The 25,280-nt window shown below is 39.7% G+C and overlaps 1 protein-coding gene across 1 annotated transcript in view; it reads left to right on the top strand.

Moving 5' to 3' along the window:
- Positions 1-8,263: 8,263 nt before the first annotated feature.
- Positions 8,264-25,280, top strand: part of CFAP58 (cilia and flagella associated protein 58) — a 56,665-nt gene continuing 39,648 nt past the window's right edge. The window contains exons 1-9 of the mRNA XM_058810982.1: positions 8,264-8,272; positions 9,639-9,920; positions 14,811-14,947; positions 16,657-16,813; positions 18,848-19,042; positions 21,175-21,312; positions 23,383-23,542; positions 23,778-23,860; positions 24,995-25,186. Coding sequence (XP_058666965.1) covers positions 8,264-8,272; positions 9,639-9,920; positions 14,811-14,947; positions 16,657-16,813; positions 18,848-19,042; positions 21,175-21,312; positions 23,383-23,542; positions 23,778-23,860; positions 24,995-25,186 — 1,353 coding nt within the window. The remainder of the gene's footprint in view (positions 8,273-9,638; positions 9,921-14,810; positions 14,948-16,656; positions 16,814-18,847; positions 19,043-21,174; positions 21,313-23,382; positions 23,543-23,777; positions 23,861-24,994; positions 25,187-25,280) is intronic.

Here is a 25,280-nt window from a genome sequence, read left to right on the forward strand (position 1 = left end):
GCCCCGCACAGACTCACCGGGCCGGGCCGGGCCGGGCCGGGCCGGGTCGGCGGCCCCGCTCCGGGCGCTCCGGCGCTGTCGGCGCGGCTCCGGCTCCGGCTCCGCGCGGCTGGGGCAGAGCCCGCCCCGCCCGCGCTGCCGCCGCTCTCTGGTTCGCTGCTTCTCTCCTCCTTCAAGCCAGCCCCGCCAGCCCTAGGAGGCCAGCCGTGCTCCGGCGGGCGGCAGCGCGCTGTCCGATCTGCCCCTCGGCTCCCCCATTAGCGTCCCAGATGGTGCTGGACCGAGGGCACGGCGGACGGAGAGGAAATGCGCTCATCTTGCTTCTCGGATGTGTTCTGACCTCCTGGTGGTCGCGCCTGAAAGTCAGGAAAGCAGTTGAAACGCGGAACCCCGTGTGCTGTTCTTATCAAAGCAAAGGAGTAGATCTCGGAACTGCTGACCCATTTTCGTGCTCCAAGCTGGCACACGTAAAAAGCTGTGGAGCTGCTAACGTCCTTCCCCAGAAGTGGCCCAGAAGTGGTACTAGTTTCTCTAGAATCATTGCGTATCCTGAGTTGAAGGGGACCCACAGGGCCAACTCCTTGCCGTGCACATGACAGCCCCACCATGTTCGTGACAGTTTGTCCGAACGAATTTTGAATTCTGACAGGCTCGGTCCTAGTAGGGATGAGGGAACTGAGGCACGGCAAGTGTTAGCTAATGATCAGGGCCACGGTAAAGGATTTTTGAAAGTGTTTTCAAACACTACCCTCATCCTAGAGTTAAAGGCCATCCTCTTGTATTTTTCACAAAAATATTTTTCTCAACAACTGTCCATTTCACAGGAAGCTTAAGGGCACGAGCATAGTAGCATCTATGTGACTTAGGGAACTACATCCTACCCTTCCTCTTTCCACAGCATTGCAACTGGTTTATATTACTACTGCTCTGGCATGTTGCATGCTCTCCACCACCACTGCTTTGATTATTTTTAAGCTCAGATGGTGGACATGTGCGGTGGTGGGTGACAGTCTGTGTTTTATGTTGCACTAAGACTTTGTGCTATTATAAAGGAACCAGGCAAATGTGGTGGAACAGATTTGTTCTGAAGCTGGCTAGCTCATGAGTGATAACTGGGACTGTTAAGTCATCCTGTTCTTAGTATTTCCTGAAATGCTTGTTGAATTAAGTAACAGTTTTAATGTTGTTCCAAGGGTTTGTGATTCTAATTGTGTATACAGGCATTATTTCTTCAGTGTCCAAATCAAGTTTATTCAGTTTTATTAGCAACCTGGATGTTATTAGTACATTCCTTCCTCATATGTCCTAATCTATGGAAATATCTCTAGCAAGAGCAGTACTGGAATCTCCCTGCTTCCCTGCTGCAGGACCCAGCCTGTCTGATGCATTGCTTATTTCCCCTGGGAACTTCAGAGCAGCAGGAGGAGAGAAAGCAGCTCCTTTGCCTGGATCACAGCTATTCATCACTTCACCCAGAGGAAAATGTCTATTGAATATCACCCACATAAAGCCCAATAAGGAGGAAATTACTGATTCTGAATGTGCATCTGTATGGATATACACATTGGACAATACAAATCACTATAGGTTACAGTGGCTATAATTTATATGTATCTGCAACAGTTCTCTGGCATACAGGGAAAAGACCTGAACATTATTCACAGGAAGACTCACATCTCAGCAGATTATATTACATACCCACCATCCTAGATTCAGGATCTACTTTCTGTGCCACCTAAGATGGTATAAAATTATTATAACAATTCAATACACATAAATGGAAAACTCAAACCAAGACACATTCATCTGATTTGTGTTAGGGGGCTTTTGATGCAGTTCAGCAGTCTGAAAGAGGGAAAGCTAGAAGCAACTGACAACTCTAGGACATGATTCATTGTTGAGTATTGCTGCACTGCAGAAGACTTGAAATCATTATCTTGCTAAAGGTAGTAATTTATTTGATAATGAGCCAAGCTCCGCTAACCTTACTCACATGCTGGGCAGGACCTGAAGCTGCAAGCAGCGGAGTAACAGTACCACAGTTCTTCACACACTGGAACTTAACTGTGGCTCTGTGATGCGGCCACTACTGCAGCAGAAATTAGATATAATAATACTATTTCTAAAACAGTAAGATCCCATCAGCAGGTGCAGGACAAGAGCAGGATTTTGGCTGAGACTCAAATTTTAGGTACCTTTCCCAGCTGCTTTCAGATATGTTAGATGATTGAAAATTTAATCTTTCCACTGATATTTCTAATTCATTACAAAACCATCAATAGTTACTTAAGCTATTAGAAACAGTAAATAAAAAAAATCAAAGAATGCTGGAGACAACCTCGAGCCTGGAGTACACAGGGGGATTACATTAACACTTCACAGAGAGAAGCAGGAGTGATAATCTTGCACTTGTCAGGCCTTGCTGGGGCCCACCCTTGTGTAAGCCTGAAGGAGACTGCAGCAGGACGGTGCTTTAGCAGGCACAGCAGGAGCAGGTCAAGGGGAGAAGGGAGTGGGGGACTCCCACCCATGGGCATTTCACACCTCCTGCATATCATGCAAGGACATGTGCAGGGAGATGGGATCAGCTCACCATACGGTGTCCTCATCTACCCCCTACAGCTGATCTTATAAACATCTTAAATCTCTATGATTTCTCCACCCTTCTCTGGGTATTAAGATTTTTTCTAATAGCCTCTTCCTTCCAGAGGAGTCAGGTGTCGAATAGTGAAAGATGCCTGACAGACTCTTCATCTAGGGAAAGGCTTGGTGGCTGAGAATTAAAAGGCTGGAGAATAAAATGTGAGTGGAACAGGAATATGATATTAGGGCCTGGATTCTGCTGCTGGAACCAAAAGGCTGTTGGAAAGCTAATGAGCACATGATGACTCCTTACATATTTGAAACTCATTTTTATATAGACCCAAATGTTCCTGATTGGGAAGACAGCCATGGGTCAGAACTGGTAAGCAGGTAATGCAAATTATTGTTTGAAGAAACCTAAGAGCTCTCCAGGGCCAAGTGTATTTAAAAGCCTTGTAGGCTTTCCTTTATAGGCTCTCCAGTGATTAATGATGCTGGGCAACAGGATGGGAGGGGTTACTTCTGTCAGACTATTCCTTCACATACATATAGGAAGAAAAGTTCCCCCATCTCACTCTCTAAAGCTGAAGGCCAGACTCATAGCATAAACCATAACACTGGTGATGGTAGGAGCCCACAGTGGGTAGTGATGGTGATGGGGATCTGCAGAGCATTGCTTTCATCCAGCAGTCTTGGAGAATTCCTGTGTTTAGTTTGGAGGAGGGTGCAAGAGAGGAATTTTCTAACATGCCATAGTAATCCCAGTTTCAGAACTGGGAGGAAAAACTGGGATGGAAAACTGTTCTGCAGTTTCAAACCATACTGGGGAATAGCAAATTCAACTTAGTTTCAGGATTATTGAATTAATTTTATTCTCATCTATTTTATTTTTTAGGTAGAACATGTAATTGTACATTATACACAGACCACTTGTCAGCTTTAGCTTCTCAGAACTAACCAAGGTCTTTATTTGGGTGTTTCTATTAATTGAAGCATTGCTATGATTTAACTTCTTATGAAAATGGTAATGTTTCCTCTCTTGAGATCGTTAGCTCAACTCTAGTGCCAAACATGATCAAAGGTTACTGTTATTTGAGATCTATTGCATCATCTTTATGAACAAAGTAGAAAGTCTCAATCCAATTTAAACTGAACAACCGTTCTTGTTATAAAACTATCATTAGGTTTGAAAATAACAGGTGGAGAGGACATTAAAAAAGAATATAGTAAAAACATCAGTTAGATAATTAAATAATTGAGGACTATATAGCATTTCCTGTCACTGGAGCAAAAGGAGCCTTTTCAGTAAGATGCATTTCAGTAACTTTTGTTGCTTTTAATACTGCAAGACTGATGTAAATCTGAGAAGGCAATCTGGTTTGTAGGGTATCTCCCAGGATGTCAGCCCACTGACAGTGCCTGAAGCATCTCTGCTTTTTGGGGCCATGAGGCTCTGCTGGATTTCCATCCTGCTGGGCAAAGTACAAGACTTGCAGTTAGATTAAGTAATATTTATGTAACATATTTGTAATCAACATCAAACAATAATTTAATATTAGGTAGATAAATTTTGATTTCCTTAGTGGCAATTTCCCATTGATGATTTTATCTGAGTAAACAGAGCAAAACCGAATTGAGAAGCAGAGCCTCGTGCAGGGACACGTGTTCACCCCGCATTCCATCCCGGGTATTTTGAGATGTTTGTAGCCGTGTTTGGGGTCTGGGATCAGCTCAGGAGGCACGGCCGCAGTGTGGTGCTGCTGCCTCCCGACAGCTGCGGGGCTGGAGGAACCACCCCAGCCCCCGTGCTTTCCTTCAGCACCTCATCCTCTCCTCACAAGGCTCCTTTCACACTTTCCAGAAGACTGTCATGGTCCCTGCCCCAAATGGCTTACATACTCCTGGGTCATCTTTTGATGAGATTTTACTTTATTATTTATATCTCTGCAGCAGCCCATAAATCCTTACATTCAGGAAGTAATGGCTTATCATTTTCGTGCTACTGCAGTTTAAAACATGTCTTAAATTAACTGCACATGGGTTGTGACCTCGAATAAATCAGTGAGCAAACATTTTTTCTCTAGTAACCCTTTCTTCATGCACATCAACACACGCCACTGATGCAAAACTCTTTTATGCAGCTGGTGAGACAAGTGATTCTTCTTATTTACCATAAAGTGAATGTGCATCTTGAACAAAGACATTCAGGGAAATAAATAGCAATTTTTTCAATGAACTGAAACTTTCTAGGTCTGGCTTGTCCTTGCTATTAATGGAGATTTATTTGTTTTTATTTAAGGTATTTTTTTTTCTTCTGTGTCTATTGGAGATTTTTGCTTTTATTAGCAGAAAGGCTTTTGCAGAGGAGGACATGTGCTCATCTTAAAAGGGAGAGTTTAAAGTGATCCCACTTGAAGACCTCCACCTTGTCCAGAGGTTCTCTCTATTATATGAGTGCATCATTTATAGCCATGACAGTCACAGCAGCATTGCAGGAGGGCAGATGTGGTTATTTACACTTCACTGATGAATCTCAAGCATAGAGAATTTTAAGTGGCTCGTCCAGAGTGAAAGTAAATTTTTGCTAAGTTCAGAAACTCAGGTGTCCTTTTGAGTGTCAGTGCAGCTCCTGGTTTATGAAGCTGTTGAGGCATTCTCTCGTTGTCAATATAATTTATTGCAGAATTAAATAAATGTGAATATTTGGGTCTTCACAGTCACACTGATTTGTGTCCCGGTTGTGATGTTTTAAGGCTTTAAAATAAAATGGGCTTTTGCATGAGTTACCATGGACTCCTAACACTCACCCCACTATCTCTGCACTGCTGAGATAGAGATGTGGCTGCCACGAGGGTGAACTTGCGGAATTTGGGTGAATTTAGCTCAAATGGAAGTTGTCATGAAGACCAGTGTGTACAGTCACACTTACACAGTCTCAGAGGACACACTCATGAGGAGTTTGAAAAACATAAGAGTAGAATCATGGAATAGTTTGGGTTGGGAGGGGCCTTTAAAGGTCATCTAGTCCAGCAGTGAACAGGGACCTTTTCAACCAGACCAGGACGCTCATGGAAATGTCTTAATACATGGGTATAATTTTTAAACACATTTATACTGTTTCCTTCAAGCACAAGCATGAACCTGAAGCCCAAAGGTGACCATCTCCCTTCTACTCATGTTTTGTTTTTAAAAACATAAAAAACAGTATAAAAATATCAAAGTTATATATTCGAGATGTAAATTGGAGGGCCTTTTTTGTTTATAATATAATATTATTTTTTTAAATTCTGAGCATGTCCCTTTCTTCCAGCAGTATTTTGCTCACAAAATTATAATTGTATAATTTGATATTACATTACATGTGCATTGTTTTGTGTTAAAGATCTAGAAGTTTGGTCCTCTTGAGAACTGAAATCCTAGAATCAAGGAATTTATCATAATCATCTTCCTTGTAATCTTATTATGTAAGAAACATCAGTACAAAAGAAAATGAGGAAAAAGGGGAGTACAAAACTTAGAAAAGGAACTTTATTGATTTTTTTTTTATTAGAAGTGTGCATTGAAATGTTTGAATGTTTCAGTGTATAGGGTATTTTGTAAATTAAGTCACACATAAAAAGAATACATTATAAAACGAGTATTATTCTCCAGTTCTAATGGTAAAATCAGATCATTTGAAAGCATCCATTTGAAACTGCCTATTTTGCCACGTAATCAGTAAAATGAAGTGCTACAATTCAGGCTTCATTAAACCAGCAAGAGAGAAAGTTTTCTGTCATCATTATTTGTTTCAAGTGGTACTTTAAGGTCGTAACCAACATGCATGCTGCTAGGGAGTGTATACATGGTACAGTACATTCCCTGCCCTAAAAAGCCCTATCAGATGGAACAATTTGTGTGCTTAGAGAGATAAACCCCACCATTTCAGGGGTTAGCTGGGAGTGGAGAGAACAGCAGCAGCTGATCCTTGAGCTGCTGTCTTGCCTCTCCTTTTCCTGCACCATGGATTGTGCCAAAGCATCCACATGCAAAGACAGGCTACTGTGAATAGTTAAGCATGATGATATGGCAGAAGTCAGGCTCCAAATGCCATTTGGCATGTAGTGACAGGACAAGGGGAAATGGCCTTTAGCTGAAGGCAGGTAGATTTAGATTAGATTTCAGTAAGAAATTCTTTACTGTGAGGGTGATGAGGCACTGGAACAGGTTGCCCAGATAAGTTGTCGATGCTCCATCTCTGGAAGTGTTCCAGCCCAAGCTGGATGGAGCTCAAGCAACCTGGGATAGTGGAAAGGTATCCTTGCCTATGGCAGTGGGCATGGAAATGAGATGATCTTTAAGGTCCCTTCCTACCCAATGTATTCTGTGGTTCTATGATTTTTTTCCCCAAACTGCACAAATCCCTGTTTATTGCCTTCCACAAGACCCTGCCTTGGGTGGACTCAGGACAAGAAAGACAAGGAGCTACTGGAAAGGGTCCAGTGGAGGCCACAAAGCTGATGATGAGTCTGGAGCATCTCTTGCATGATGAGAGACTGCAGGAGCTGGGCCTGTTCAGTCTGAGAGAACAGAGAACACTGAGAGGAGATCTTATCAATGCATATAAATGTTTCAAATGCAGGTGCCAAAAGGATGGTGCCAGGCTCTTTTCAGCGGTGCCCAGCGACAGGATGAGGAGCAATGGCCATAAACAAAACCACGAGGTGTTCCACTTCAACACGAGGAAGAAATTCTTTACATTGAGAGTGGCAAAACACTGGAAGAGGCCACTCAGGCAGGTCGTGAGGTCTCCCTCTGTGGAAACATTCAAAACCCACCCGGAGACATTTCTGCATCTGGGTGTCCGTGCCTTGGCAGGGCGGTTGGACTGGGTGATCACCAGAGGTGTCCAACCCTAACAATTCCGTGACTGATCACCAGGGGTGTCCAACCCTAACCATTCCGTGACTGATCACCAGGGGTGTCCAACCCTAACAATTCCGTGACTGATCACCAGAGGTGTCCAACCCTAACCATTCTGTGACTGATCACCAGAGGTGTCCAACCCTAACCATTCCGTGACTGATCACCAGGGGTGTCCAACCCTAACCATTCCGTGACTGATCACCAGAGGTGTCCAACCCTAACCATTCCGTGACTGATCACCAGAGGTGTCCAACCCTAACCATTCCGTGACTGATCACCAGGGGTGTCCAACCCTAACAATTCTGTGACCCAGCTGGCCCACCCTGTCGGCCGCGCTCAGCCGCTCTGCTCCGGGAGCCCTTTGGGCCAGAGGGGAAACATTCCTCGGTGTCCTTGGTTAGAATCCCCGACGGCCGAACTTCAGCAGCAAGATGGACACACACGCTCTGGCAGCGGAGTGACCGGCCCATCCCGGTACACGGCCGCCGCCGGGCCCGTGTCTGACGGTGCCCTGGGCCCAGCGCGGCCCCGCCCGCAGCCGCCGCCGTTGCTACGATACCACAGCCAGCGGCCTTGGCTGCCAGCAGCGGCCTCGGCACCGCCGCGGGCCCGGGCTGCCACCGCCACTGCCCCGGCATCGGCACCGGCACCGCCCCTGCCTGCGGCACCGGCACCGCCGCCGGCACCGGCACCGCCCCAGCACCGGCACTGACACTGACACTGACACCGACAGCGACTCTCTGCACCGAGCCCGCCACCTCCACCCGACGGCAGCATGGCTGAGGTAACCTGTGACCTGCCCCTCCCGTCCCTGCCTGTCCCCTGGACGGGACGAGGGCTGCACCTCAGGATAAGCCCAACAACACCACCCGTGTATCATCTGTAGCCATATACCACATTTATGTGTCACCTGTGTGAGCAGAGCTCAGTTAGGTCCTGTACCTGTACCCAGGCAGTACTAACTCCTATATTTTAGGAGTAGCTGCTACCTATAAGATCGTGGGTAGAATTCTTGGCCTGCCTCCCCCCTCATTACTGCTCATCTTTTAACTCTATTTACAATCACAAACATGAACAAGATCAAGACTGAACTACTGAAGGGAGCCTACAAGAGAGCTGGAGAGAGACTTTTCACAAGAGCATGTAGTGGGGGACAGGACAGGACAGAAGGGAGCAGATTCAAACTGAGAGTACATTTAGATTAGATATTAGGAGAAAATTCTTTACAGTGAGAGTGGCAAGAAACTGGCGCAGGTTGCCCAGAGAAGTTGCAGATGTCCCATCCCTGGAAGCGTTCAAGGCCAAGTTGGATGGACCTCTGAGCAACGTGGTCTAGTGGAGGGTCCATGGCAGGGAGTTGGAATGAGATGATCTTCACAGCCCCTTCCAACCCAAACCATTTTGTGGTTCTGTGCTTTGGAGAGGATGAAATGAGAAGAAAGCCGTGAGTCCTAGAGCAGGTGTGAAGGAGGGATGCACTAAGTTTGAGCTCACAGCTCAGACTGTTCTTTGATGCCAGCCAGAGCATGGGCTGCAGCATTAAAGTTGCCCTTGAGGTCTTCCTGCTGACAGGAGAGCTGCTTCCCTGTCCTAGTGAGAGCACCTCAGAGGTGCATTTGCAAGGATTTGGCATCAGAACTGAGCTAGATTAAAAATGTCTTCTGTGGAAGGTTTAACAGCAGCATTTCCCACAGAGGGAGGACTGGATTGTGTTGGCATCAGTGGAGCTTTGAGACGTGCTTGTCTGCATGTCTCTGGCACTATCTGGATAGAAATCATGAACTAATCAGACTTTAGAGGGTAGAGAACTGGGCAGAATTAGGGCTAAAATACTGGGTTTCCTCAGTGATTGATGCATTATTCAAACACTATCACAATTATGGTATTTTATAGACTTGTCTTTAAAGCAGTTGTGGGACTCAATTATAAGAACTCTGGCTGGTAAAGCACAAGTTATTTCAGTAAAATTAGGAGAAATGTGTTTGAAAAATAGCCTACAAGATGCATATTATGTGCTAGCAAAAGAACTGTTATTACAGAAAATTTTGTCATGATTTCTTAGTAGCTGTTATACACTCAGTATATTACTTTTTTGTGTTCTGGGGTCATAAGTGAGATGTTAAATTCTTCCTGTTTATTATTTCACTCAGGAAGAGTCTGACAAACCATATGTGGAAGAAAGTGCCTTTGAAGCACTGGAAAAAGACTCCGAAGAATTCATCAGTATACTGAGTAGGGATGAAGCTCTGGAAAAATTCCGTGTCGAATATGAGAAGCTTCTTGCTATTATGAAGAAGTCTCGTGAAAATGAACATCATCTCATGGAGAAATGCAGGAAGCTGAATGCTGAGCTTGTGGAGAAGTCATCCAAAGTAGCTGTGCTCACCAAAATCACTCATGATGATGAGGAAACTATATCATCATTGAAGTCGGTAAAGTTTTGAATAGAATGAAGTATGATCTGAAATTGTAATGAAAAACGTGGTAATAAGAAAAGCACCTGAAAGAACACTTGATTTTATGTAGAGAGCTAGCTGGAGGATTAAGGAGAGAGGTGGCATCTCCAGTTGTTTAACCTCTGCTTTGCTTTGTTTGCTCAGCCTGGTATATTTACAGGTTTTAGTCAATTTCTGTGTTTATTTGCACTAAACCAACTCCGTCACCTTTCAAGTACTTACTGAAAGTTTTTATTTAAGCTTTCCCTCTGTAAAATGGCACATTTTCAACTTAATGTACTGGTTTTGATTCATTATAACTTTTGAAAGATTGCTTGGATGTTAACTATTGCCAGAACATAAAAAAAAACCCTACTTTTTTTGAAGTATGGATTTTAGGCCAAGGAAGTGACAACTTATATAAATAAATGTTTCACAGTGCTTTTGAAAAGGAATCCTATATAGCATTTCAGTGTGATTTCACCAATTTACTCTGATGTGTTGTTTGTTATTATTGATTTAAACTCTGTCAAATCAAAGTGCTTGGCTCCTTAAAAGCAGTTGATGTTTTTAGGCTTACAGTGAATTTTCACTGTCAGAAACCTAAAGCTGCCAAGTGATCTTAAGACTGTATGTGGAACTTCTTCATTCAGATGGTTTAAAAACTTAGATTTGTGATACCTAGATAGGCTTTAATTTAGCACTTATTTGGGAAACCTCCATGCCTTACAATAAAGTGTTTTGTTCCAGTAAAATAAAGTCAGTGTAGCAATCCAGAGTGATTTTTGAGCACTACAGAAATAGAAGTTCTTTGAAATGGAGTTTCTTGTCCTTAGAATTATGAAGAAAATAAATTCAGAGTAAATATAAATAGCAGCACTGTCATCCTGTGGCTGCAGCTTGCAAACCCATGCCCAAAGCCTCTTCAAGGAGGAAGAAAAGCATGGAAAATCTTGTTGATTTTCACTGCTGCTAATCAAAACCTGGCAGATGAACATCAGGAACCATGGTGATCCTTACAATTTCCTTTTTGCTATCACATGGAAATACTCTGTGTGTGAACAGTAGGAGTGGTGGTCCTTCCAGACATTCCCAAACTGAGGAGACATCTCGGTAACGTCATAAAACTGAGGAGTGGAAATGTTGGGAAAATAGAGCCTTTCCAATTTCAGCAGCTAATTTTAAGCTCAAGCAGGATATGACTGAAGCATACTGCCTACTATTGAACCCATTAAGTGATTTTCTAGTGAAAAAGCTGCTTGACAATATGATCCTGCTAGAAATGATGTGCAATGCACAAGATGTGACATTTCATTTCTAGTGGTGTGCTGTGGGTCGTGTATAGCTGATACTTTTTCAATTTAGTTATGAGAATTAGTCCTTTTCTTAAAGGTTCAGGAATTATTTGGATATTGTTTAAAATGTTCATGTCTTGTTTGAGGCTTTGCTTGGTAAACCCTTTATATTCCATATTATTCTTCTTTCTGAAGGAAAGTTCTAGAAGAGTTGTTGTATTTCACTACAATTTTGTGAACATTCAAACAATTTGTTTCCCATGTATCCAAGCTAAGTGTTGAGAAGGAAGTTCAAGTGCTAAAGTAGCCAAGATGAAATTCTTCAGTGCTAAATTAAACAAAAAATCTGTCCCACAGTTTAATTATTTATAAACCATAAAAGAATCCTGATGGGGCTGTTCTTGTAAAAATTGAACAGTTACTGTAAAAATGGAATAGTTGCTCCAAATTAAGGTCCTACATCTTGGTGACTTGATGGGTCATTAGGGTAAGAAATAAAACATGCAGAAGAAAATTTTTTCTCCATGTGAAGCCTGTTTGTAATCAGTAGAGTTTGTTTAGGGCAGGGGTTAAGCACACAGATCAGTGGCTGGTAGGAGGTGGGTCAGTGATAATCAATAGCTGCTGTCAGGTGGCAGTTAAAGGATCTGTTTTGTCGTTTTAATAAACAGGACACAACAATCTGCTGTTTACAGTAATATCAAAGGAGCAAAGGGCCAAGCTAATCATGAAGGAAATTCAATTCTATTTTTCATGGCTAGAAACACTGATCCATGAGTCTGCACTGGAAGTACTCTAGAAGAGGAATTTATAGGAGCTTGTACTGCCCTGCTTGAAATTGCCAAATTTTCAATTTCCAGGCGTATCAATCCAATATAATAAGAAAACGTTTCATTAATTCTCAGTTTCTGAGCAATGAAACTGATGTGATCTTTTGGGGTATTTAATGAAAGCAAAGTAAAGCAGTCACACTTCATAAGTTCTGCTTCACAAGTTCCAGTGTTCAGTACTTCTCCAGAGATTTTTGAATTATTCTAACAGCAAACATTCAGGGTGCTCCCTTTAATTATGCAGCAGACTGCCATGCATTACCTGCCTATCTTGTACTGCAATCACCCCGTGTTGCTGACACACTGCAATCTCTCACACTGAATAATAATGTGAATATTTCCTCTATGAAGACTTCCATCATCAAAATTTTTCTCCTTTTTACTTCTGAAAATAACAGATCTATTGATCCACTCTTACAGCAGAAGACACAACCAAGGAGCAGCTACAATGAAGCTCAGTTTTGCTGATGCTCAAGTCTGTAGAAAATTCTTATTTAGATTTTGCTTATTAGCATGGCCATCACCCCTGTCTTCTTACTCTATTGATAAAAATTTGTATTATCAATACAAATTCAATACAAGTTTTTACAGGCCAAAGATAAAGTTCAAAAAGCACAGTTTAGGATAACCTGAAATCAGTGCTTATCTGAATGGTCTTATTGACAAAAGAGATCACTTTTGCAAATACTCATCAGAACAAAAGACTCTCTGAAGCCACTAAAACCTTTCAGAAGCTTATTGATTTTATTCCCCAGTCCTATTCCGCAAAACTCCAATCGTAATGATTGAATTCACCAATTTTAATCACAGTCTAATCAGCCAGCAGGAAGCTCTGATGTATATAATCAGCTTTAATCTTATTTTCAATTTGCATTTTTTCTAGAGAAAGGGTAGTTGCCTCTTACTGGTTGACAAATCTGAAACATGTTTATTTGCAGTTATATTTTATGTTTCTCTGCTAGTCAATAAGTACACTGTGTCTTTGTGCAATTATTTCAGCCCAACATGCATTTATTTAAATTTCAGAATTTAGCTTCTTTGTCTGAGATATTAATGAATGAAAAACTTATAATTTGTTAGATAATGCTTGATGCTTTATGTATGATCATTGCTGCATTGAATGGAGATTAGAACTCAAAATGTATGACATAAAAGTTGATTTTATATATAAAGCTGTTTAAAAATGCTTGATACATAAGTGAAAAATCATATTTTTCAGGCTAAATTTTGAACTAAATAATTTATAATGTAATGAAAATACTGTTTGTAGGTAGTGAGTTTAATTGACTGTAATTTCAGAATTTCTGAGCAAGGAAAGCTCATTGTTTACCTCTTTATTAGTATGTGTGGATAAAAAGGAAGAGCAAAAATTCCTGATCTTTATGTTCCAGATGGTTTCTCAAATTTGGATATGCTGAGCTAGTTGAATAAATAAAATGGAAATGTATTCCCTCTGCATTTTGAAGAGGCTACAGATGTTATATTTTGTGTTATCATTCAGCAAAATATGGTACCCTGTTACTTCTGCTAGTTCTATAGTTTGAATTTTTAATTTAGGCATTAAAAAGCTAAATATTACATAGATTTGATTTGTAAGGTTTCCATAAATATATTAACAATATAACATAACATAGGTGTCATAATTTAGAGTTTAAAATAAATAGCTTTTTTTTTTTTTTTTTTTAGGAACAAACAGAGATGTCAATTACAATAAAGAATTTTTGTAAACAATTTGATATAAATTAAATTTTTTTCTTTTCTTCCTTGTGGAGATGGTTTCTAAAGTAGTTTTTTCCTGCCCCAATTTCATGTGATGCAAGTAGGAGTTGAAAGGATATTATGGCCTGATATGATGATGCTTCTATTTGGCTTTCCTTGGGGAGACCCTAGAGCTAATGTAGAACTGCACAGCCACGTTTGGGGTCTAGATCTGTACAAGTTGATGAAGTCCAGACCTCTGCTAGGAGCCAGCTGAGAAAAGAGCATCATGCTGTGATTTGAAGCTCAGGGACTTCTAGTGTAAAAGTAGTATCATCATCATTTACTGAGACTTCTGGAACTTTCCTTCCGGTCCAGTCACTTGCTGAATTTAGACTTTTTTTTTTTAGCACAGGATTCCAGAAATGGTAGGAGCTTTATTTGAACCTAGCAAGGAATAAATCGTGATTTTGAATCAGATCATAAGGATCTGCTTCAAGGGAGAGAGAGGCAGAGGAAGTTATAAAATGAAGTGAATCCTCCTCCCTTATCCTGTTTGTGGGTATCAAACCCTAGGCTTGTGAGAGGCACACAAATCTGTCATTTAAGTAACTCCATGTGCTAAAATTTGGCATATGAATTGAGCTGTGTCTAAAAAACTAGTTGAAATCAAATTACACTAAGTCCTCACAGATAAAAATGAACAAAGAGGAAGAAAAGTTGAATAGCATCTTTTTCTCATCCAAATCAAATTGGATGCTCATTGTCCTAATAGGAATTCTATAGACATGAGTTATTTAAGTAGAGGATACCTTTGTGGGCACTGAATAGTCAGTAAATTTTTACTGATATTGGTGCTGCTCATGTTATCAAAGCCTCACAAAGTCCATGCCCTCATCCAAAACAAAAGATACTAAGTGAAGGGGACTGTTGTGAACCTAATCATGAAAAGGCACAAAATTCTATTTTCTCAACTAAGTAAAGTGCAAGGCAATTAATTTCTAATTAATGGTTATTTTTAAACACAATTTAATTTATGTAATTATTTTCCATTTCATTCCTAGGAGCTTGAAAGGGCCTGGAAAATGGTGGATAAAGCCCATGAAAGGGAAGAGAAAACGAAGGAAACAATTGACTCACTAAAAATGGAAATTTCACGCCTAAATGATTTAATGAAGGAAAGAGCTGGACAGGATTACAAGTAAGTTTTCCTCAGGGAGAGAGAAAGCCTGATCTGATTTTCTATCATTCTATACCTTGTTTAGCCATGTAGACACTGTGGAAAACATAGATCTTTTCTGTCTTTTACTTTTCTCATGAATACGCATTTATTTGTCTGTGTGTTTATGCAGTGAGTAAGTAACAGAATCAGGCTCTGACTGAGTTCATTCAGTGTTGGATTAAGCTAAAAGATCAAATAAAATGAATCTTATGCACTTTCTCAGTATGTGTCATATTGTTTTATCTGACAAACTCTTCAGCATACTTTGAGAATAGGATCCTGTCAACATTTTTACATTTCACAGCAGCAAGGTCAAATAGATAAATCAGGAAGGCAGGACACTTGATTTCTCTTCTGTTCCTAGCTTTGTTATAAGGCTTTAACACTGTCTGTGTTCTTGTTTGTATTTTATACATTTTCAAGATTATGTTTTGGTTTTTTTAACCAAACACACATAGAGGGACCTAGTCTGAGATGCAGCCTCTAAGCCACTGCATTGTGAACATAATAATCATCCTCTGGAGCTGCTCAGAAGCTCTCCAGAACTACTGTTTGTAGTATCAGGTCCTCAGAGACTGCTTATGCTGTAACATTAAGTTAAACTCAAAGATTTTATTAAGTGTTTTGACCCTATGGCCTGTGCACTTCCTACTGAAATTGCTGGTGGTTGGCCTGCCTGATTATGGCTTGAAATTTTCACACTGTTTAAGGTATTTATTTATAATATGCATGCAGGATATGTATGGGACATGCTTGCCTCTTCACTCTGTGTATCCAGGTGGCGAAAACTTCAGTGTGCTCAGGCACTTCCCCCTCCAAGGAATATGCCAGCACATAAACCACCTGGGTCCATGACAAATCCTTCACCTTTTGTCCTTGACATGTTCTAGACCTGCTTGCTTTCCTTGGATCTAAAACCTTGGTCATGCAACCTCCCCTTAGTATAACTCTCCTTAAAGTCTTCTCTCCCTAGCTTTTTGCATTTTCCTGCAAGAGCCAGGAGCTGTTACTTTGCTAACACCTCACTCCTGTTTCCAGCTCTGTGCAGGCTGCTGCTGGCTTACAATTTCTTCTTGAAGTTCTCTCTGTATTGTCCTCAGTTCCACACTTAAATATCCTGTCCAGTGACAAGGCCATGAGACTAACTCACTCCTTTGCAGATTACAGCCTTGAAAACCCAATAATATTTTAGAACAATTAGACTGCTTTTAAGACAGAGCTTGAACCCGTGCTTGGACTTCCTTTCATGTTGTAAATGTGTCAAAACAGAGTCAGTTTTTTTTTTTACATTATGTGACTGTATGACATAACCTAGTTAGGTGTCCAGTCAGGTGAGGTGCAGAGAGACAGGTTACAATAGTGTAACATTTTTGGTCCCTAACTAATTTTGCAGTGGGAACAAAAGAGGAAATTTTTTCCCCTGTTACCTTTCTGGGAAATGGAAGGTTTATTCAAACTCATGAGGATGTGATACAACAAGAAAGAGTTTTGACTTGGCTGATGGTGACTCTGTTCACAGTAGATAAAAGCATATAATTCAGTTGACCATCAGTCTTCATACAGAGGAGTTTAAAATGAAAAAAAAAATTTTTTTCAACTCCTCTTTCTCACAAAAGTCTTTGTCTGGCATAGGAGGAAGAACAGAAATGGCCTGTGACACTGCTTGACTATTATTTCCTTGCTTCCAGTGTTGAGGATTTGCTAAAACTTCAAGAAACGGTAACAGAAGAGCGAGACCGACTGTTGTCAGAAATTGTGGAGTTACGTCAAGATCTCACTGCAATCACAGAGCAGCAGCAGGAAACAGAAAAGGAAAAAAATGAGGCAGAGCAATCTGTTCTGCAGGTCTGTACTGATCACCAGATGGTGATTTTAGGCTTTGCCCTCAGCCTTTCTCCACACTTACAATTGATCTCCAGTGACTAGAATGCTACTAGCTGTTGTTTTGCATCTTAAACATTTTCAGGAGTGCTCTGAGTGGACTTTGCCGTGAATGACTTTAATATTTTTCTGTGTTTTAGGCTATGTTCTTTGCAAAGTGTATTGTCATGTACCAGCTGCTTCCACAGCTTCCCAATATCCCACTGAGGCCAAGGTTGTTTTTTGTGAATTGTAATCATCTTTAATGCTGAAGAAATGGGATGTTTTCTGTATTGTAAATCCTTATGCCTCAAAAGAGACACTTAGAACATAGACCTGGAATGGAGGTTCTTGGTCCCTTGCTGTTGGCAGTGGTTGCCATATTGTGAGACACCATCATTCTTAAGAATGTATCAAAATCTGGCTTAAAAATAATGAAGTTATTTTCTCTCCTTAATGGGAAGCCTTTTCCAGATTTTTGCTTTTTCCATAGTTAGGTACCTCTTACTTTCTTCTTTACTCTGATTCTGGTTTACTGTTTTTCCACTTAATTTTTCCACCACACAATTGTCTGTAGAGAGCAGTCATACTCCATCTCAGCTTTACATGAAGTTAGGCTTTCTATATTTCTGACCATCTGAATAGACAGTTGTTCTTTGTGATCAATATGTATGGCTTTCTTGAAATGTATAGAGCAGCTAGAGATAGACAAGTCTGAGGATCAGAGGAATAGCCACTGAATGGAAGGTAGAAAAAGATGAAACATGGCATACAGAACTCTGATATATCAAATATATAAGCATAATAATGAGAAATTAAAGAATTAAAGCAGAATATAAATTGGGGCTGGAGCAAGACACCTGGAGAAAGGAAGAGTAGAAAATCACACTTAAACAATGAACAGACAAGAGATAGAAGGAGCATTTGGCTTTCAGTTTTTTATAAATTACAAATAGGAAAGTAATGATCAGTCTAGGTTTCATGCACAGAAATTGTTGCTATTTATAAAGAAGATGACTGGTAATGTACAAGAAGAGAATATAAAATCTTTGTTTTTCTGACAGCATTGTGGGCATGAGAGAAGAGTCAAAACTTGTTGAATCTTGGCAGCCTTAATCTTCTGATACTCACTTCATCAACCCTTAATTTTACAGAATTGTTACAGCATTTGTAATCACCTCCCATTCTTCCAGTATGAAATTATTCTCCACTTCAGACTGCTTAAATGACAATGTCTCTTTGAAGATCCTGTTGAAGATCCAGTTAGTTCTGGCAACTTTTCATCTGTGGGCTCAGAGGGGGAGGAATCCTTAAGCAAAGAACATCTTTCAATTGCTGGTCCCTGGCTGAACCGAATATTTCCATATGGATCAGCCCCCTGTGTCTCCTCTCTGCTGATTCTGCTCCATCAAATTTTTGTGGAGTGAGAGAGCAGGACTCACAAAAAAGTCTATTAAATATGAGAAAAATTTCCTCTTTCAGAGTTCTCACATAGGAACTTGGAGAGTAGAAAAATTGAGAGCAGTTGAGAAAATGAATACTGGTCTAACATCTCTCTCTTTCCTTTAATATCAATATAATAAGTGTTTCTGCTAGTCAGAGAAAATAATAAAAAGAAAAATCCTTGCAATACAGCATAAAGCCCCAATTAATTTTAATGCTGCATTGAGAAAGTACCACTTTGCAAGTAGCTTATAACAGTAAAGACATTTATGCCACTGCATCTCCAGAGGAATGCTTTTATGTTTGGACTGTATCAGACTGTACTTCTGTCTAGTTGAACTGACTGGTGTTTAACAAATTTTTGTCATCAATAAATAGGGCCCTCATGCAGAATAATTTTTTGTTCAACCATTAGAAAACATAATTACTTCTGAGAAGATCTGGCATACAGTGATGGTTGCAGTAATATAGAAGCTCTTGTTTTTAAAATCAAGGAGAATCAGAGAGGTGAGAGGACTTGTTTTCCTGAGTAAAAGGCAGCAGAATTTAAAATTGTTTTCTTCTCTATTATTATAGCTTCAGCAAGACATCCAGCTGCGTCAAACCGAGGAGTTACGAGAGATGCGAAAGAAGGAAAAAGTGGAGACTGAGCTGAAAAATCTTCAAGCTGAAATGGATAAGAAGCAAGCTGAGGTCCAGAAGTTACAGCAACAAATAGAGAATGACAAAGAGGAACAACTGAAAATAGAAAATAATCTTAAAGAGCAGAAGGTAGGGTACATGGCACACTGCTGTTTATCAGGTCTAAGATTAGAGTAAAATCTGTAATTAAGAAGAAAATGGAATTTTCTGAAAAGAGAGGGAGGGAGAGTAAGTTATTAAATTTTAATAAACAGTGTTATATAAATATTACTTTACTAATAAATAAGTATGTAAAGCTTGCTGACAGATTTCAGAGAGATTTCTCACAGAAGTCAGTAGTGGATCACAATGATATTGTTCATCTTGAAAAATCACAGCAAATGAGACACAATCTGTGAAGAACATGGATGATCTATAGGAGCAGGAGACTGCCAGCTTGGACTTCTGACTATATTGCCAGCTTTGCTATTGATTGTGTCTAGTGGCATTGGTAAAATAATTTTACCTCCATCCCTTCTTTCTTCTTTTTGAAAATAATTTTTATCTGCCTCTCCAGCCTGTGAAAGGGCAAGGAACTGTCTTCATAAACCTTTTTGATTGATTTCCTCATTCTGTTTCTAAAAACATTATCTGGACACGTCCTAACATAGTGTTCTGCAAGTGTGTGAATTTTCAGGTTTTCAGTCCATTTCCCCTGACTTTGAGAAACTCTCAGAGAAGCAATTTCAGTAAATGGCAGGGGAGATCTCATCACTGTAAACCAGTCCTACCTCAAGGGAAACTTCCTTGTGAGTTGTGTGTATCTTGTAAATTTATAACTTTTATAGCTTTTTCTTCGCTTCTGGTCCCTGAATTTGAGAAGGTAGAGGTCTGTGCCAATTTTTAGTCAACACAAAGTCTTACTAAAATACTCAGAAAAGAGATAGAGAGAAGACTGGATTAATTTTCTGAATATCACTGATTTGATGCAGCTTTTGAGGGCAGCTCCATCATCTGCCATGGCAATCACATTGTGTATACTGGTTTTGTTCCATTCTTCTTCCTTTTTATAGTCTTTTCCAGGCTTTCAAAGTGTAGATTTTAGGGTCATTCACTTATCCAAACTGTCCTGGAAAATATGAGTTCACATAAAGTGCTGTGTGTGGGCTAATTAACCAGACTTTTGCATTGTCTTCCTTGCCTGTGCTGGCTTGAAGGTGTCTGTGAATGCCCTAAATGGTCTTTTGCTTGAAGTCTGTCCAAAACACAGGCTATCCAACTCTGCAAGGGTCAGGGTAGAAATCTTCAAAAGAAGGTAAGACAGCTACTGCAATTTCATCAGGTTATTGTCTCAGTTGAATAGTTGCTGTAATACCTGCTATTCTTTTATTCTTATTCTTATTTTATAAGAAATTTCTAATGAAACACCCTTTTTTGCATGACATTGAAAATGGTTGGATACAGCTGCTATAAGCTTTATCCCACCCCTGTTCAAGACTCAATAAAGGGTTGCCTGAAACAGTGTTATCCTGACATTTGCAATGTAAAAAGGAGTATTCCTTGTTTTTACACTAGGTTCTACTTCTCTTCCTTTAATGTTTTTAAGGGAGCAAAATATAATGACTTCATCAGGAGGGAAAAATATGATGGCTGTTTCCTCATTTATATATGTAATACCTGCAAGGAAATTTCCATCCAGCAGAAGATAAATCTGGTAGCTCCAGTATTGAAATATATGTTCTGTATAGAAGACACAAACCCACTATTCCATATGTTTAACTGAAGACAAATTAAAGAGCAGAATGCTTTTGTCCTTGTCTCAGCAAACCATGTACCCAGAGAAATGTTATCAGCACATTAATGTAGGATGCTTGCTCATAAAACAGAGCTTCCCTGCCCTCTGCTGATTGAAGTGATTTGAATCTCATACTCATTTTCAGTAATTGTATGTAGCAAGCTGTATTATGTGATGGTTGCCAGATGCCTAACAAGAGGTAAAGTATCTATTTACCACTTGCAATAAATACCTGCTAAGCTTCCAGAAAAAAAATTGCACTGGATCTGTTGTTCATTAGACATTATGATTTTTCCATGTCATTATGACCATGTATCATATTTAGTAATATTAGTAATTTCATCAACAGTGAGGGCTGGTTTTTAAGCAGACAACAATCTGCAGCAGCTTTTGTTTCCTGGGTAGCAGGAAGGTTTGGTCTTCAGGTGTACATAGGTATTGTGATGAGATTTAGAAGAATTAATAGGATTGTTCTTTAATCTAACAGACCTTGAATGAAAAAGCTGGTAAGGAACTTGAGCAATTGAAGATGAAATATCAAAAGCTCTCACAAGACAATGAGCAGCAGACTGCAATGCTTGATGATGTGATGAAGGACATTGGTAAGAAGACAGCACAACTGAAAGTAAGTTCCAGAAGGTTCATCCTACGAGCTGTATAATTCCAATGAAATCTTACCACTTGGGACAGGGATGACTCCAGTTCTTGTCCTGATAGTTCCCCACAGGTAGTTTTGGAGGAAACATGAGTAGTTTTTAGGAAAAGATCTGCTGATACCATTTTTCTATGGCAGGTAGTCTCCAACCCTCTCATCTGACATGGTAGCACCTGTTCTCCTGGAGGAGTTGTTTCATAAAACACATGAACCAAAATGTTAAACACTCTGTTCATAAAGGATGGGCGGTCACAAACATGGGGAGTCTTTTCAATCCTGAGATCTTCAAATAAGAGGAATGATTTTCTTACAATGATTAATGTAATTTGAATTTTGCCAAAATCCATTGAAAAATGGTTATAAATTATAATAATGGTGTCCTGGATAGTTTCCACTGAAAGGAATTGCTTTCAACACTAAAATTTCTTCCCCCCCAGTATCGATTGAGAAAGTTAATATAAATAACCAAGATGGTGTTTACTTTCAGATCTAAATGGTTTTGTTGCCTGACTTCACATTACTCAACAGTAATTTTATACAACTCAGAAGCAGATGAGTTTCTGTTGAGGAGCAATTAAAGGATTCCTGCATATTCTTATTAGGGTATTTTGAGAGCACTTGACAAAGGGTAATGTATAGATGTTGGATGCTATTGTGCTATTTACCATATCTTGCATTTTGTGTCACCATTGGGGTTAAAACAGTAAACATTAGAAAATTCAGGTAGAAAATGATCTTCTTGAGTTTTACTGTATATAACTAATTCACCTAAATAAAAAGCTTGTTTGTTGTTAGTCTGATAGAAACTAAGCCCTGACAGATTAAAAGCTCAGTTCACAACTGATATGACATGGATGGTTCTGATTTGGATCCTTAATGGAGGATGATAGGAGGTTTCTTTCTGTTGTATTTTATTAGTCAAGCTGAAGGTTATTTTTCTTACTTATTTGAAAAACAAATTACTGTCTTTTCCAGATGATCCAGTTTTATCATTACCAATGCCATCATTATTTAAAACTTTACAAATATGACTTACATCTGAGACTTTGGAGTGTCAGAGGATTTTGTTTCTATGATCTTATCCTGATTTCAGGAAAAGTTGATGGAACTTTCAGAGTCATGCTCAAGGACTTCTGGGAACAAAAAAAATAGAAGATACTGCCCAGTTAGCAGTTAAGCCAGCTGCTAAAGGTTAAGAGCCCTAGTCATGATCTGGGCTGCAGGTTTTGTAGGGATTGTGCCTGCAATACTATCCTGCAGTGTGCTGGGCAATGTGAATTGTCAAACTACTCTTAAACCTCTTGAAGCTTATTGTCAGTGAGAACTGAGGAGATTTCCATTCTCCCAGAGGATGCTTCATAGCAGGATTCCCCTTCCCACAGAATCAGTATCTGAGGCTGTAAGTGGAACACTGTAGTCTGTGATGACTGTAAAACCTCGCAGTGACACTGAATTGTACAAAGTTATACTTCTTAAAAGGAAAAAGACTGATTGCTGTTGTGATTATTGGTTGTTTCCCAGTAACCAGTCATGCAGTATTTTGATTGATTATTTTTTCCTCTATTGTATAGTAAATGAGACAGACTCTGGATTTTGCCTTTTCTTTAAAGCCATAGATTATAAAAGAGATGGGGATAATACATACCTGCTATTTAGGGACATGCAATCAGACCACACTACAGATCTCTTTCTCATCACAATCACTGTGCCTAGTACTTCAAATGAAAATAGATCTGCCTGTTTTTAATCTACTGGACTAATTGGGTAGTGCTGTGTGAAGTTTGCAGCTCGAGGTTCTTTGTTGATCATCTTTAGCCCTAAAGTGTAAGATTTGATTATCATTTTCATTTCCCAAGCTGGCTTTGTTTAAATTATATTAAATATTTTTCAGTTAGCTAATTATCTTTCTGCAGCTGACCCACAGCACTTACATGTTTTCTTACTGAGTTTCATGGAGTAAGTGTACACCAAATAAAAAAGCATTTTCTTCCCTCTTTCTGTGGATGCTTTCTCTCCCCTTTCCCTGTTGCTATTCTGTAGGAGATAGAGGATGAATCTGCTCATATGAGCCTCGAAATTTCAAAGCTGAGCAAAATGAGAGATGTTCTCCAGAATAAGCTGCGCACTGCAGAGGAACAAAAAGTTGATGCAGAAAATGAAAAAAGCCTTCTAAAAAATCAAATAATCAGACTGGAGAAAGGTAGGTGCCAAAGAGATAGGTGGATCTGTTTTCTGAGTTCTTTCAAGTTATTCTAGGTACCCAATAAGCATTAGCATCAGCTAATACATAGGGTTGTAAAACCTGTTCAAAACTACTTGAACTGGTTATGTAATGTCGAGGCTTTAAAAAAAGTCCACTAAATTGTGGACATCTGCATTTTTAACATCTGTACAATTTGAACAGAGAATTCACTGTCTTTTCTCTTTTTCTCTAGAGTTGGAGACAGGCAAAAAGCAGGCAGATACTGACAGGAGAGCCATAGATGGGCTTGTGAGGGAAAGGGATATGCTAAACCAGGTGAGTTTGCTTTGGTCATATTGATAAGCCTCACAGCTTGAGAATTAAATGCCTGTAGCTTAAACATTCACATCAACACAGAAATGTAGAATTCATAAGGTAAGTTAAAGCCTTCAGATTTCCTTAAGCAGCTGTACAAACTACTTTCCTGTGCACTGAAATAATGCTAGTATCCATAAAAACACAGAAGGTTTCCAAGTTTTAATGTATAAACCATCAGGGACTTCAAACTGCAAACCCATTATTTGGTATCCGGAGAGTTTGCTATATCTGTTTTTACACAGATCTTTTACTCTGTATCTTATGAAGTTTGGTACTAATCTAGGCAAACTGAGTGTTTGCTAAGAGAAGAGAACCAGAGTGTTGATACACTTGCAGCAGCTTGGCAGGTTGGTTGAGTAGTAATCCTTGCTGTTAGATCTGATTTCTCATTGTTTCCCATCAGCCCAAGGTTCTTGTACTGCAGTATAGCATCTCAGGTTTATGGGCAGACCTGAAATGTTATCTACTAAATTCAGTGCTAAAAGATGATTTCTGACGTGCTTTATTTAGTGTAGATTTACTGTCCTGTGTCTTGAATCTAGCAGAGGCTCTGATTTGACAGCTTAAAAACATTTGTTTTGTATAGGGCAGGAAATTTTAAAGTGGGACCAGGAAGCTGATTTTGTAAAGATTATATGTTGATGTTTTCTGTTTAATCTTTATGCAAAATTTTAAAGTAAGCTTGGTTAATTTCAAGCTTGAACTTTGTATTGAAGACATGAGAAAGAAGTGTATGTGGCTTTAATGTTACTGGCTGTTGGCATGCTTTACAATCAAAATGCCTTTAAGCTGGTAAGGATTTTCCAGTCATTAGTTATATCCACTTGTAAACAATCCTGTCAATTTTATTTTTTGTAATGCATACACTAGTGTTTTAACGAAATCAGAAAGAGCTCTATTTAGCAGCTGTGCTAGAGATTTTGGGTTTTTTTCAGATCAGATTTAAGGTTCAAGTATTTCAACTGAACAAATTAGATAAGGAATGATAACATTGAAAAGTCCATAATCCGCTTTGACAATGACATGCTTTTGTCATGGTGGTAACAGTGTTGCATTTTCAGCTCAAGACTCATTAATTTTTGTTCCCTTTAGAACTTGATCAAGGCTGCAAATGCTAATCAGAAGCAGATCGATTTGATGAAGTTCCATGAACAGTCAAAACAGAACTTGGAGACAGAAATCCAAGATTGTAAAATAGAAGCTCAGAAACAAAGGAAAATTATTTACCAATTGGAGAAGGAGAGAGAGAGTTTCATCAAGGAATTGAGTGAGCTGAAAGAGAAGGTAGGAACAGCTCTTTGTGCAAGGGGTTCTTTCCTGTCTTACTCTCAGAACTGTGAACATGATACATCAATTTTCCTAACATGCCAGTGGGAGA

The sequence above is a fragment of the Ammospiza caudacuta genome, chromosome 9 (assembly GCF_027887145.1).
Source record: "Ammospiza caudacuta isolate bAmmCau1 chromosome 9, bAmmCau1.pri, whole genome shotgun sequence".
Classification (NCBI taxonomy): domain Eukaryota; kingdom Metazoa; phylum Chordata; class Aves; order Passeriformes; family Passerellidae; genus Ammospiza; species Ammospiza caudacuta.